The following is a 15,742-nucleotide window of genomic DNA, read 5'->3' as shown; positions in this document are numbered from 1 at the left end:
GTCAATGTGCGCTCATAGCCCAAAAAGCCAACCACATCCTGAGCTGCATCAAAAGTGTAGCCAGCAAGGCAAGGAGGTGTTTCCCCCCCTCAATTCCCCCTTTGTGAGACCCCACCTGAAGTTCTGCATCCAGCTCTGGAGGCCCCAGTGCAAAAAGGACAGCAACCTGTTAGAGCAGGTCCACAGATGGACCCTGATAATGGTCCAAGGGCGGATACACCTCTGCTATAGACAAGAACTGGCAAAATTCAGCCTGGAAAAGTCTCAGGGAGGACCTTATTGACTTCCTTCAATATCCAAACAGGGCTTATGGGGCCGATGAGGGAGACTTTTTACCAGGACCTGTAATGACAGGACAAGGGGCAATGGTTTTAAAGCAAAAGAGGGGAGGTTCAGACTGAATGTAAGGAATAATTGTTTTGGTTTTTTCCATTGTAAGGGTAGTGAGGTACTGGAAAAGGTCATTGATAGAAGTTTTGGCTGTCCCACTACTGTAAATGTTGAAAGTCAGGTTGGACGGGGCTTTGAGCAACCTGATCTAATGAAGGATGTCCCTGTCCATGGCAGGGGGATTTCCCTAAATCATCATTATTTTTCTTTCCAACTCAAACCATTCTAGGATTCCATGATAAAAGGTCTGAATTTTGAGCCTCAGAGTTTTGCATTTTTGACTTTTACGTTCTGGATTTTTTCCATTAATGACATCAAATTATTGATTGTGAAATGACTGAAAAGTCTTCATTTTGCTCTATCTGTGAAATACAGGCAAATCAAGAGGAAATATGACAAGTTTGGTTCCCAACAACATAACTAAACTCAGTACCAAGAGGGTCAGCAATGGATAAAGGGTTCTCCATTCTGCACTGCACATTTCTCACTGCAAGCCAGAACCTTCCCTACTTAAGAAGTGATGCTGGAAAATTCTTCAGTGGGAAAGAAAAATAGAAAAAATAAGGGCTGAGGTTTTTGGATGATCAAATTTAGGTAGTATCTCCACTGCACATGTGCGCCCAGACCTCAAAAAGGATTGAAATTACCCATGAGGGAATGAAAAAAAAAAAGCCCAGCATCATGGCTTGGCAGTGTTGAAGCTGTTGACAATGTGAGTCAGTGGTGTTCTGTTGAACTTAACAAAGGATTAAAAGCAAACTTTAACCTGGGAGGATAAGAAAGAGTTTTACATAACTTCAAGGTTCAGTCCTTATAAAATCTCTAAACTCAATAAACTTCTGATTGTATAGGTGGCTGAGTAGAGTAATTTACATAGGACCCATATGTATGATGGCTGCTCAGAACTTCAACCTTGGGCAATTGAGAGGAAATCTTCAATCACCAAAGATAATTGATCTCTTACACTATTCTTTATTGAGCACCAACTGCAGCACAGCAGCTGACAAGAAGTTCACGTGCCATCTTTTGTGGTGCCAAGACACAAGTTATTGCTCCCAGGCTTCAGCATGAAGATGCATTTCAGTTGTTACAACAATGCTTGGGTGATATCTCCTAAATTGTTTATAACATAATAATTTGCAGAATTTGAAAAATGTTCCCATGCTGAAAACATCCTGAAGAAAATAGATGCTGAAGTCAAGAGAAAGCAAATACATCTTGCCCCGAGGAGAGAACACAGGGCAGTCCAGAAGGAATGTCTGGGCAGTATTACACACAGAAAACCTACACCTTACTGTTCTTTTTCTTACTAAAACTCACTGCTGTATTTGTGAAGCAGCATCTGCACCATGCAGACAGAAGGCGTGAATTACCATGAAAAATTCTGAGTCTGAAACATCAGATCCTAGCAATCTCATACTAGCAGTAGTAAAACATTCCTAGAATTTCTCTAAAATTTTAGATGACAGTTTTCTAACTCAAATGTATTGAAGACAAACAAAACCTGACATAATTTTGACAGGTGCAAAGAAACTCACCACAGAAATAATGCAACTGGTTAGGTAGAAGATACAACGGCTTGAGAACACCTCTTTTACTAAATCCAAACCAATAATTTCTGATTATTTCCATCCAAATATTGAGGACCAAGCACAGGATCCTGATAAACCATTACTGTTTATTCACAGCACAATATCCAGAGAGGGGGGAAAAAATCTAAAAACAATCATTAATCACTTGAATTACCTAACACTCATGGTGGGTGATTCTCTGTCTCAAGATACTGTAAAATTTATTTCCTACTATTTTAAAATCAATTTTTTATATTTTCTTTTTCTAAAAGATACCATGCTTTTAAGAAAACAAAGCAAGAGGTCAGATAGCAAAATGGTTTGGCTTATTAATGCAAGTCAAACTATCATGTCAGAAAGGCCTCTTTAAACCTACAAACCTGGGAACAGGGCTACAGAAGAAATACAGTCTTTTTGAAGCTATTACTTTCTTATTATGAAAAAACTTACAACAAAACAGAGCCTAATATTTTTAAACCTGAATTTATGTCTAAGTGCTGGTTAAACTGATATAAATGGGGTGCAAAAATTACTTAACCTCAGGAGGGCAACATTTCTTATTTCATTGTGGATTACCTTCAGTTTTTAAAAGCGTGACTCAGAATATTGTGTGCACACTATATGTCACTAGGTACCAGGGAGACGCTCTGAGTGATATAGCAGTTTCTCAAAATTTAATATATCAGAGTGTTCAGCTTGGGGTATTATTTTTCTTTCCCTTCCTATGTGCATGTTGGTGCAATATTTGTCTCAACATTTGCAGTGGAGAACTATCCAAGTTACATAAAGCCAACAAAAGTGATTTAAGTGTCGGGACCAGAAGCAGGTATGCACTGAAAGGGAGAAGGGTACAGCATCCTGTAGTGGTGCAGGCACAAGAAGGAAAATCAGAAGACTGGATAAATCAAAGCTTACTGCAGCTGTTCTCAAGAGTGGGCCAGAAAAGTGACTTTGCACAGCTGGTTGCTGGAGGAGGATAAACAGCAGCACCTCTTGCATGTCTGCAGCTCAGATCTAATGTTCAGTGTTTTAACATGAGGTTCCACAAATCTATGCTATGTTTGTAGTGATACCAGGCAGCAGTGCTTGGGTTTGTGTTTGTTAGGTCTGATCACCTGAAGTGATCAGTTTCATTGGGGATTTTCTATGTGTGCTGTTGAATCACTGCCTGTAGCTCAAGTAGGAAATATGGCCATAGATCCCTGTGCTGCACTTTCTTTCTTGATGTCATGTTGCCTGGGGCAATTTTCTAAGTAACACATGACTCTGCCTGTGTTTTCTAATTCCAGACATATAATGGCTTTGGTCTAATTTTCCTTACATTCTTTCGGTCTTCCATCATGGTTAAAGTTGTTTACTTAAAACATATTTTAGCAATTCTGTGATGTTTCTCCATCCTACTCCATGCACCTCTGCTCAATTCTTTTCTCTTATTCACAGATTATAAACTGGGGGATGAGATCATTGCCCTCACTTCACTGCCCTCCTATATAACAGAAATCACAGTGCCTGGAATTAATCCTTGGAGATATATATTTTTTTTTAGTTGTTTTCCAATAAACTGAAGAATCACTTAAAAATTTGTCTGTGGCTTGTAGTATAGAACATATGAACAGGCTTTCCTCTGTTGCCTTTACCAACTTTCTGGAAATGATCGATAGACCCCAAGAGTTCTTAAGCACAGCTTGAAACCACTTGACTGGTTTTAGGAAAGCATCAAATCTTGCCTTTCAGATTTTCAGTGGTGAAGAACGTTGATACTTACATAGCTTTCCAGAGAGAAAAATGTGCCTTTTACTTCCAAACTTAATTTGTCTATCTCCAGCTTTCACCTTCATATGTCATTGTCCACTAGACAGAATAGCCTTCTAGAATCAATATCCTACCTCCGGGAGGTAGCTGTGACCCTTCTGGTTTTCTCCTTGACAAGCTAAACAGCTTGTGATTTTTAAAGCTTTTCCCTGAGTGGCATGTTTCTCAACCTCCAGCTAACCCTGTGGTTTTCCTCTCAGTATTTCCCATTTTATTATGATCCTTTCTAAGGCTTCATTCATAGGAACTTGAAGCAGCAGTTTAATAATAACAGAAGAAGGCATAATGCCCCTACTCTAACTGATATTCCCTTCTTTAAATAAGTGTTCAAGGATCCCAGAGGAAACTCACAGAGATCTTGGGTTTTGCTACTTAATCAACATAGTTCAAATGTTCTGGACAAACAGTGCATTTGTGCTCCATAGAAAAACTGTACTCTGGAGTATCTCCCAGTCAACAAATGATAACAGAGGTGGCTACAACCTATTGACTTCCTTGACAATATACCCCCATCAATTTTTCTGCATCACTTCTTTCTAGGATTAAATGCTCCATCCTATAACTATGAATGTATTTGTTCCCTGTACTGTCTCCATAGTCAGTGGAGAGAAACTGGACCTTCCAAACCATCCCAGCATGACTGCCAGAAACCTCTGGGCTAGAGGGCCATCTGATGGGAATCCATTTCTCTCCATGAACAGTGAGAACCTGTGTGACTGGCTAACACCCAGAACTTCCAGAGGACTAAAATGAGGTGAGGTGAATGCCACAGGCACTGGGCAGTGCTGCCAGTGACTATTTCAAAACATAAACTGGGCCACGGCTCAACTTTACACTTACATCCAGCATCTACACATCTGTCTTAATATATCACCAATGCTATAAATCATCCTATTGTTACTCCTCCAAAGTTTTTGTCATCTTCAAAGTCATCAGGAATAACTGCATTTTTCACAGGTCATTGTTGGAAATGTAAACCAATGCAGATGTAAAAAATTAGCCTATGTGGCACTCTCTGAAAGAGAATCCATTTAATAAGGTTTCGCTTTTTCATAAGCATTTTTAAGCCTGTCACTTAAGAAGTTTTGAAAACATTTACTATGCATGGCTTTCATTTCATATGATTCAAATCATACAGTACCAACTGGTATGTTATGAAAGCCATAACTGGACGCTATTCTGCTTGTCAGCCAGATTTCCAAGTTAGCATGATAAGATTTTCCAAGTTGATGGAAAGTAATTATATTATTTTCTTTTTAATTCCTATTAATTGAGTTTTGTATCAGCTGCGAAGACTTTTTTATTAGAATCCCAACTGAGCTAACAAATCCATAATTACCTAGGTTATCACACTCATACATCCGTGTGTCCTTTTGTGCAGCAACCATGACTTGCTATAGGTCTTCCTGTAGAGGCCACCTGATGCTTTAAATTATCCCAAACACTTAGTAATGTGCTAGAATGCTTGCCAGAAAGCAAAGACCCAGTGATACGCTTATAAAACTGTCTGAGTATAGTCCAAACTTCTCTCTCTTTGACGAGGGTTCTATGACACCTTATTATAAAGATACTTTTCTGGTTTCTAAAGTGAACTCAGAAGCTATAGCAACAGTCATTGGAATGCAGGCCTTTCCTCTAACAGTCTACCAATTGCTTCTCAGTCCCAAAATCTTTTGTACACCTGAACATCAAACTGGAAAATCTGGGGGTTTTTTTATACTAGGGCTAAAATAAATTTCTGATAATTCACAGAGCTAGGCCTTTGTTTTGGACCCCAGAAGCTATTCCCTTTTTTCTGACCTGAGAAAGAGACTTGTCTGTTCTGCTACAGAAATATTTTTTGCCTTAAGAACAAAGAGTGGCACCATCCCATGCTTTGTACAGGGAGAAACAGAAATATACCATGAGCATATTATAGGAGTTATGCCGGGTTCCTCTTAATATGTACCAAAGCTGCTGGTGGTGGAATCCACTTGCCCATCTCCATAATTGTCTAGTTTATGAGGCTTCATGCTGTTTTGCTTGAGAATGCTCTAAGCAACCAGGTACATAAACAGGAATTTCATCTTATGTACCACAACACTATGTACTCTTAAAATAAAACAATTTAAAAAATTAAAAGAAAAAAAAAAAAAGAAAAAAAAGTGCTGAGGAAACCTCACTTCTGTGCCCTGATCAGATTGAGGAAGCTTAAACTTACAGTCTCTATCAAGCCAGGCAGCATGTCAGCCAAACATCTGTGGAGTGTTTAAGGCAAAAGCCTCTCTCACTCTTCTGTTAAAGTTGGTCCTTTGCAGCCAGGAAGGCATGGGGCCAGAGAGACTGTCTCTAGACCCAGGTCTTGGGAAGACATATGAATTTTATATAAGCAATTTTATATGGATGAATTTGGATATAGAAAGAGAAACAGCCTTGGAAATAGTGCCATTTCTTGACTGAACTGTGCAACTGCTCAGATACTGTCAAAACACCTTTCGTCTGACTTTTGGCTGGAAGATAATCTGTCCTTCTGCCTCCTTCTCTTTCACCTTAAAATGCCAGTTCCCCAAAGAGAACCAATTACAGGCTCCAGCATCCTGAATCTAAAAGAGAAGGAAGGTCTGAAGGCACTAAGAAAGGCAAGACTTTACCACGAGTTGTGGTAAAGGTCAGAAGAGAGCTGGGGAGCTGGGATTCTATTGGCATGTTCTAGCAACTCCGTGTAAGGTAACTGGAGAGAGGCAGATACATTGACTGGATGAACAGAGAACATCTCCCAAGCTCCCCCACACTCACTCACGTTGTGTCCTCTATTTGACTTTGTTTCTATTAGGATGATTGTACTGGCCACCTTCCCTCTGTTCACCCAGTTCCCCCTGAAATGGGTACCTAAAATATAGGCACATCTGCTCACAAATGAAGGCACTGTTGGAGCCTTTCCATTATCTACCACATGGGAGCAGGATTAGGTTCGCTGTCAGTTTTGGGGAACATGAAAGGGATAAAGAAGCATGAATTATGCATAACAGAATTGCACCCTACTGGTTTCTTAAGACATACAAGATGTTTCAGTCCCATTGTCATCCTAGCATGCTCTTGGAGAAAATGCTTCACACAGCCAGAGGCAGTCCTCACAGTGTTGCAGGACTCATCCAAGACTCCTGATACAGCACCATATTGACATTCTTCTGCTAGTGACGTATGTTTCGTGTTGTTAAAGATCTGGCAGCATGTAACAGTTTGTTAGACTGGCTAAGACTGCATAAAAACTTGTAAGAAAAAAACTGAGTAGGGAAACATTTATTAGAGAACTGTTAAAACCTGAGTGTTTCTTCTTTTTTTCTCTGCATCTTCCTTTTGATTATTTTCATTGCGGCTAATGGAAAGAAAAAAGATTATTAAACTAGCAATCTGATCACAACCCTCACATATCTTTGGTTTAGACCTAAACTCTTCCAGGCAGTAACACAATCTTTTAATACCAGACCCAATTTAATGAGGGGCTAAACTAGTAGGAACTAAATTTTTATTAAAGGCTTTGGACACTGCTTGGCATGACAGAAGAAGCCCATATATTTATTCCAGGGACAACTGCGGGTTATTAACCAGTTGTCCCACTGAATGTCCTCACTCGCCCTGGAGATTTGAGTCATTCAGCCCAGCGACGACTTTTAGGTGGTCATCAGGGGCCCGAGGGTGACGGGACCCGCGGGTGCGCGGCCCCTGCGCTGGCGGAGAGCCCTTGGCACACGGCGGCTGGGTCGGGAGCCCGCCGTTCCCTGCGCACCGGGACAGCCCCCTCCCCGCACCATCCCTCCTGCCACTTTTTGCCCGGCGTGGAGACGGCGCGGCCGGTAGCTCGGGGAGGGCCGGGCACCGCTCCCGCCCCCTTTCCCCGGGCCCCCTTTCGTGGCCGGGCCCGGCGCGGAGAGCGGGCGCTCCCGGCGCTGGCGCGGCGGGCGGGGCGGTGCGAGGCGCGGCGCAGCCCGGCCGCGGCAGGGGGAGCGCGGCTGCGGCAGCCCCCGCCTGCTGCTGGGGCACGGCCGCGCCGGACGAGGGGAGTGGGCGGCGGGCCCGGCCCGGCCGCTCCGCACCTCTGCCGAGTTTGGCCGGCCCAGAAGGGCAGCCCAGAGTTGAGCATGCAGGAAGTTTTGAGGCAGCTCGCAGAGTAGCGCGGCGGCGGTGAGCGCTGCTTCGCGTGCTCTGGGGTCTGGGGCTATTTTTTTTTTTTTTTTTTCGGGGATTTGTGCCTTTTTCCCTCCCACTGCATACAACTCCCCCAAACACACAAGCAACCCGCAACAACCCAAAAGTCCGGTAAGGAGGAAGAGAACACGAACGAGGGAAGCACCCTCGGCGGGAGAGCAGAGCCCGTTTCTTGGCAGACACGGTCCCGCTCGCAGCCGGTCCCAATGCAACTGCTCATCCTCCTCCTGCTCTACGCCGCCGTCTGTGCGAACTTCTGCAGCCGGCAGGGCACCACCGCCCCTGCCCAGAGCGGATCTATAAAAGCCCTGCGGGCTTCCAACATCAGGCGAGATGGTAAGTGTCCCGCTGCCTTATTTATTCCCAAGGGCTGCTGCTGCCCTTAGGCGCGCTCGGGGGTGCCGCTCCCCTGTCCCGGAGCGAGGGCCGCGTGCCCAGAGGACGGCTGGGGTCGGTCCGGGCGGGTTCCGTCCCGGGGGTCGGCCAGGCCGTGGGGTCTCTGGGCTCCGGTGCCGGAGGCCGGTCCGGGAGCGGGTGCCCAGGTGGCCGGAGGGAGGGAGGTGTGCGCTGAGAGGGGACTCTGCACCTCCGGGCGGTCCCAAACTTCTCGGGGCAACTTCGGGGAGCTCTGCTGGGAGTCGGCCCCGCTGGGCTGCGGGGGGCACCTCGCTCCTGACAACTCGGAGCGCTCGGTCCCGGCTGCCCAGGCGGGGCCCGCCGGGCGTCCATCGGCACCGTGGGCCCGTGTGCCCCGTGTGCCCCGTGTGCCTGGGATGTGCCGGCGGCGGGGCAGAGCGGGGCGAGCGGCGGCTGAGCGGCGGCTCTCAGGGGCGGAGTGTCGGGGGCGCCGCCGTCGCCCCAGGGCTCCTCGGCGGGATGGGGGCCGGGATCGTCTCCCGGCCCTGCCACAGCTCCGCCGCCTTCGACTCATGTAAGGGCTGGCGGCGTGCGGCTCGCCGGGTTACGGGACTTCCTCGACCGGAGGATCTGAGCCAGGGCTTGGCGTTCCCTGGATCTGCTGGGCTCTGCCTCACCGGGACTGGCCTCGTCGCTGAGGATGGCCGGGGATGGTGCGCACCCCTCCGGGCGGCAGCGCACTCCCGGACACCGCCCGCCCCGTGGGAAGGGTGATCAGCCTGAGCTCCGGAGCGGTTCCCTCCGGGATCCCCCGGCAGAGGATGTCCCGGACAGCCCAGGTGCTGCCCAGGGTCTGCAGCGCAGCGCTGTGGGACAAGGTGCCTCGAGTAAACGTGGTCGTGTGCCGTGGCCACACGGGGAATGAATGGGGAGACCGCGTAAAAGTAGCGCTGCTGAAATTCACCTCTAGAGTCCACGACTTTCATTTTGAGAAGAGTGATGGGCCTCTGACCAGGGAGCAGCCTGGTGTGTTCCAGCCTCACGTGGGAGAACTTGCTCTTGCACGTTGCCCTGTACCTTCTTAAATGGCAAAATGCGGGATGTTCTCCTTGCAAATGGTCAAAGTTAACATCAGTGTTCGAGTTAACATCTTCCAGTTGACATAATTTATATGTTTTATAAACCCTTTTCAAAAACCCAGTCACTTGAGCCATTTCCAAGAATGTATTTGCCAGTGTTTATTTTCCAGCATGTATACAATGCATGTAATGGGTATACAGTTGATTTAGGAAAATGTTTTTGTTTAATGTTTGGAGCCATATTGAACTTAATATTATTTTTTATGCCTTTCCTAGTCACTGAAAGAAGACTTAGAGAAGGTGGAGGATTTTTTTCTTAGAATGGAAATGTTGAATCAGGAAGCAGGACAGAATTGTAGTTTTTTCTGATACTGAAGTAGAATTTAATCTCATTAAAGAAGAAAGTACGTGTGTGCATATTTGTTATTTCTGTTTTGTTCTTTATAATAATTCTGTGTTTTACCAAGCTTCATGACTTGTTAACCTGCTGTCTTCATAGAAGAAGTGAGACCATCTCTGAACTAAGCTAAGCAAGCTTCCATCCAGCTCAAACTTCAAACAACCTTTTTCATTGAAAACTTACGTACCTAGAACATCAAAATGTGTATTACTCTGATCTTCTCTGTATAGTCAATAAAGAAATCATTAACCCCTAATATAAATAAAGTTTTCATATTAATGGCAGTATGATGGGTGTTTTACTCCTCAGAAGGCTTCCCGTAGTGAAACTGCTTCTTGTAGTGATGAAGAGAACAAACCTCTGAAGTGATTAGCTAATTGCTATCTTCCTAGTTGTAATCATTTAACAATTTGATTAAGGTTTATACTTTTAAAATTATCCAAGGTAACTTGCAGTGGTTGATCTTTGGTGGGTACCAGGTGGGCTAGTACTGGGGCTGGTGGAGGGTTTCAGATCTGTGTGTAATTACATCCTACCTTTCATCTTGGCTGGGACACTACTGAACCTTGCAGCCTACAGTGAACGTGCCCATGCTGAAGTCAGACACTACTGCAGTTCTTGAGTGGATGTAATGGACGTACTGAAGAGGTCACAGATTTGATGAAGACCACATGCAGCCCCCTAGCATGCTGCAGCCTTGCTCTCTCCCTGTGCTTGGGAATCCTGTTGCTTTTTCTCTGCAAAGGACCGTGGGTTCTGGTGCGGCCAGTGGAGCTGGGTGTGGGTTGCAACATTTAGAGCAGATCAGCTGCTGATACCCGTGATTTTACTCAAATAAAACTGATGCTTGAGTTCCTTGAGCGAGGGTCTGTATTTGTGCAGCCAAAGGTTTTGAGCAGTATTCCAAATGTTGCATGCATGTGACGAGCTCACAAGCAAATGCTTAGACCACAATTGGCTGTAGGCCACTAAGAGTATTTCCGCCTTTTACAATTCGCAGTGGTGTTTTTGTGTTGTTTTGGTCTGAAGCAATGATATGGAACAGCATGAAAGACATGTGAGTTGCATTGCTGAGTCAGACGGTATTTTTTGCTTCGTAAATATTTGCAGACGTGACAATACAGAATGGAATCTGAGAGCACACGATACATTGGGGTAAATGTGTTACAACAGTGTCTCAAAACACACAGCAAAGACGAGAAGTAGTTTAATAGTCTGTTCTGGGTTGATGGCCATGATTATTAGGTTGTGAAATTAAAAGAGATACTGAAGAGGAAACAAGGCCCATTCAGCTTCGAAAAAATACCTTGGGAAGTCCAAGACCACCTGCACATTTTACTTAAAAAAAAAAAAAAAAATCCTTTGAGTTCCAGTTTTCTTTTGATTCCAAGCCGGATAAACTAGTGGTGCTGCATACACAGAGTTTAATACGGAGGCTTGGTCTTACTCCCAGCCAAAACAAACCTTTGCAGTGTGCATGATTCAATATTGCCTTTCTTCTTTCAGACTAAAAGAAGTTGGCCTATTTGTAATTGCTTTTACTTAAGGCTGAAGTTGATCTGATAAGAAATCTATAGATGAGGGCAGCACATACAAAAAAATGTCGTTTAATGACTACTAAACCTAACCAGACTGTGCTTTCTGCTGAAGATATTAAGAATATAAATAACTTGCTTACAAGACATCCTCTTGTCCTAGTTGAAGGACTGTCATTGATGATTCAGCAGTCCAGTGTAGAACTAATCAATTTTTTAAAGTGTCCTGGAGGTGCCAGTGACATTTATAGCACAAGTACTGGTATTCACTTAGAGTGTTTATTAATGCTATTAAGTTAAGTACTTTGGAGTTCATCAGAATAACACGGAGGTCTTCCAGATGCTTCCACTGTTCTATTTTGACTCAGTTTCCCAGTTTGCAGTATGCAGGTAATACTGCCTAATTACAAGAAGTCTGATATTTTGTTTCTCCTATTTTGGTTGTTTATGTGGACTTGGAGATGAAAAGTAGAAGATAAAAAGTGGTACATAATATTAGTTACTATATAATGTCTAACAGAAACATCACATGCTTTTTCTTATCAGTTATTGAACAAACATCTACTTAGTCTAGGAAAGTATGCCTAGTCTGTATCTTCAGACTAAGCATCACCATACATATTTTAAACTTCAAACTCCAGAGTTTAAAGAATAGACAGAACAGAACAGACAGCATAGTGTCAGGTCACTTCAGTATGTAAACAACTGAAAGCCATGGAATGAGTATCTTCTGATGTGGATTTGAAACCATAACATCAGATGACTTGAGATAATTCCGTGCTCTTGTGGTTTTCATTATGATTCCAAAAATAAAAGGAATTTTCAAACTTTAATTTTCTTGTGCACCACCAAAATACAAAGAAAAACTGTACTTTATAATTCTGGGGAACTGCCAACAGCTTTTGGCTCTTTAAGGGCCAGTCCGAATGGATGTATGCCATTAACTGTACCCTCTTCTTCCCTGTATTGGCTGATGCCTCATCACAGGTAAAAGTATATGGTGATTTGGGTGGTATTCTCTCACCAAATAAATGTTAAGTGTCTGCTCTTGGGAGAAGATTGTGTTGTTTTCTGTTTTTTTGGTTGTTTGATTGGTTGATTTTTTAAAGAGGATAGAGGGGCTTCCAGTCCAAGCCATTCTATGATTTTATGGTATTAGGAGAAATACTTTACTGTGGGTGTGGTAAGGTACTGGCACAGGTTGCCCAGAGAGGTCTGTTCAAGGGGTTTTATCAAGCTGATCTAGCCCAAAGTGTCCATGCTCATGGCAGGGGCATTGGAACTAGATGATCCTCAAAGTTCTTTTCAACCCAAACCATTCCATGATTCTATATTTTTATGTTTCCATGATTCTGTGAAATGTCTCTGGTATCGCTGGTGGTATAGACCATCACTTTTGGAATACACTTACTGAGTTCTTTTATAATAGGCATGTATACATTTTTTAGAGGACTCTGGTAACATAAAACTGTGTAAACTGTAAAATGTCCAGAATAAATTGTTTTTATAGGCTTTATTTCCTTGTTTTCTAGTTTTTGTATAAAAATATGTATTTCAGGCTTCATCAGTTTAAAAAAAAAGCCTTACTAATTTCCCTGCAGTAATGCACTTTGGTCTACAATTATCTGACTTTAATGATGTCTCTTATCTGTATAATTAACATTTTGGACTTAAATATCAAAGGATATTGCATGAGAATTCCAACCCTGACTCAGCAGCAAGCAGCATAAAGGAATTCTCTAAAGGAACTTGAAATATGTTTTATCAGGCAGATGTATATCACAGTAGAAGTTACTATAAATTCTTCAGACAGTCTCTTGAAACTTCTTGGTTTTTGTTTGGGGCTTTTAAAGTATTGCTATGAAACTGAATTAGGCCAGCTAATTCCTAAACAACTGGAAAAGAAAACTTGATAGTTGTATTGTTTGGATTTGTAGAAACTGAACAGTGCTAAAAATCTAAAATAATGTTGGGAGTTCTTTTCCACTGTCGTGCCACAGAGATTTTGTACTTCGTAAAACATCTAGGAACAGGCATAAATAGAAAATTCACAGGGGATCATTAGTGCAGCAATATTCATCATGTGCTTAAATTTGACCATCTTCATAATTCTGTTAAAGTCAAGGGATTCAAGTTGTACAGGACAGTGTAATATGAAAACTCAAATAGCTTATATGTAAATGAGCTGAGTAAAAAGAACTATATTTTTTTATGAACCACGTGTACCAAGTATTTGCAAAATTAGATATTGTGGAATTGTTTAGGTCAGAAAAGACCTCCAAGATCACCAAGCCCCACTGTTTACTCAGCACTCATACAACTGCCCTTGGGCCATCATTCCAGGTGCTTCTGGATGCTCAGACCTGTCCAGATCCCTCTGCAGGCCCTTCCTACCCTGTTAATTTTCCCCACATCAGCCCTCACGGTGCTGTGGTTTGCATTGGTGGTTAGAAAGGTGTTGATGACGCAGCAGTGCTGGGGCTACTGCTGAGCAGTGCTGGCACAGCATCAGGGCTGTCTCTATAACATTCTGCCCCTATCAGGTGGCTGGGAGTGGGAAAGATCCTGGGAGGGGACACAGCCAGGCCCAAATTAACCAAAAGGGTATTCCATACCATGTGACATCAGCTCAGATATAAAGGCTAAGGGAGGGAGAAGGAATGGGGGACATTTGTTATTTTACAGTGTTTGCCTTCTGGAACAATCACTATGTGTGCTGCAACTTTGCTTCCTGGGAAGTGGCATTCCATCCCCCTGATGGAAAGTAGAGCTTAAACTTTTTTCTCTTTGTTTATACACACTAAATTTTCACTTTTTTTTTTGCTTTAGTAAAATGCCTCAAGCTACAAGTTGTTTCCCATCTTATTTTCTCTCCCTTGTCCCACTGAGAAGGGGAGTGATAGAGAGGCTTGATGGGCACTTGGTGTCCAGCCAAGGTAAACCCACTACATAAAGTCCTGGCAGACAACATCCACAGCCTTTCCCTCATCCACTGAGAGGGTCACCTGGTCACAGAAGGAGATCAGGTTGGTCAGTCAGGACCTGCCTGCCCTAAAACCATGCTGATTGAGTGTGATCCTCTGGTTGCCATGCATGTTCTGTGTGATGACACCCTGTTGGTGAGCAGTGCCATGACTTTCCCCTGCACTGAGGTCAGGCTCGCAGGCCTGTATTTCTCCTTCTCCTTGTATCCTTCTGGCCATCCTTGTAGATGGGTGTCGTGTTTGTTGCCCTCTAGGTAACTGGACCTTCTAGATTTGCTAACACTGTTGGTAAATGATGGAATGTGGCTCGGTGAACACTTCTGCCAGCTCTCAGGACCCTTGAGTGGATCCCATCTGTCTCCATAGACTTGTGTCTAAGTGGGGTAGCAAGTCATTGACCATTTCCTTTTGGACTGTGGGGGCTTCATTCTGCTCCCTGTCCCTCTCTTCCAGCACGGGAGGCTGGATACCCAAAGCAAACTGGTCTTACTATCAAAGACTGAGGCAAAGAAGACACATGTAACTTTGGCTTTTCTGTAGGCTTTGTTGCTATGTTTTTGTCAGTTGTATTTAGTCTATAAAAATAAAAAAGTATATATATCGTAGGCCTGAGTCTTTTGTACGTGCATTTGCAGAATAAATATAATATTTATCTTTAGAATATTGTCTAATATAGCAAAATAGATGCTCACCTATCACAGAATCACAAAATATTTTTAGTTGGAAGGGAACAAGAATGATCATTGAGTCCAGCTCTTAGCCCTGCACAGGACATCCCCAAAAGTCACCCTGTGTGCCTGAGAGTATTGTTCAAATGACTGTACAGAATACATAAATTAAGGACAGAAGCACAAGGAAGTGAGATTAAGTGATTTAAGTACACTTGATATAGTTGCTTGCAAATCAGCATTAAAATCATAAAAATATTGCACTTGGGCATTTGTTTTAGAGTCTAACCCCTCCCCTCCCCCCCCCCATTTTTGATACCATTTTTTTGAAGTCCTAGTTGAACAGTGAACTATTAGACCAGTATTTGAGCCTAACTATTCAAGGTAGTTAAGGTCTTTACATGATGTTGGTAGCTATGTAATTTATGGAATTCGGGTAGAAAGCAGTTATGTATAATAATATCTGGCAGTTTTTCAGGTTGCTAGTTGATTTCTGAAAATGATTTTTACATTATTAAAATCTTTGTTAATTGAAAAGGAACTTACTAGAAAAGAATTATCAAGGCAGAAATTTATTGAACACAGTAATATACAAATTCACTGCAATGTATTTGGCATTCCTTCTTTAGACTGTGTGTAGCAATTACATTAACTGAACATAGCTACAAAATGTATGTTATTTCTACAGCAAGAAACTCCTTTGGGGAGCTGTAAATTAGAAGGACAGGGAATGGCTTTTATTTTATACCTCTGATATACTG

At 43.2% G+C, this 15,742-nt stretch overlaps 1 protein-coding gene across 4 annotated transcripts in view; it reads left to right on the top strand.

Moving 5' to 3' along the window:
* Nucleotides 1-7,801: 7,801 nt before the first annotated feature.
* PDGFD (platelet derived growth factor D) overlaps nt 7,802-15,742 on the top strand; it is a 141,846-nt gene continuing 133,905 nt past the window's right edge. For all 4 annotated transcript variants that reach the window (XM_033053349.1, XM_033053347.1, XM_033053348.1 and 1 more), the window contains exon 1: nt 7,802-8,294. In XM_033053349.1, coding sequence (XP_032909240.1) covers nt 8,165-8,294 — 130 coding nt within the window. In that variant the 5' untranslated portion in view covers nt 7,802-8,164. The remainder of the gene's footprint in view (nt 8,295-15,742) is intronic.

The sequence above is a fragment of the Catharus ustulatus genome, chromosome 2 (assembly GCF_009819885.2).
Source record: "Catharus ustulatus isolate bCatUst1 chromosome 2, bCatUst1.pri.v2, whole genome shotgun sequence".
Taxonomy (NCBI): domain Eukaryota; kingdom Metazoa; phylum Chordata; class Aves; order Passeriformes; family Turdidae; genus Catharus; species Catharus ustulatus.
Note: the sequence above shows the minus strand (reverse complement) of the source record. Positions and strands in the feature narration are given on the sequence as shown.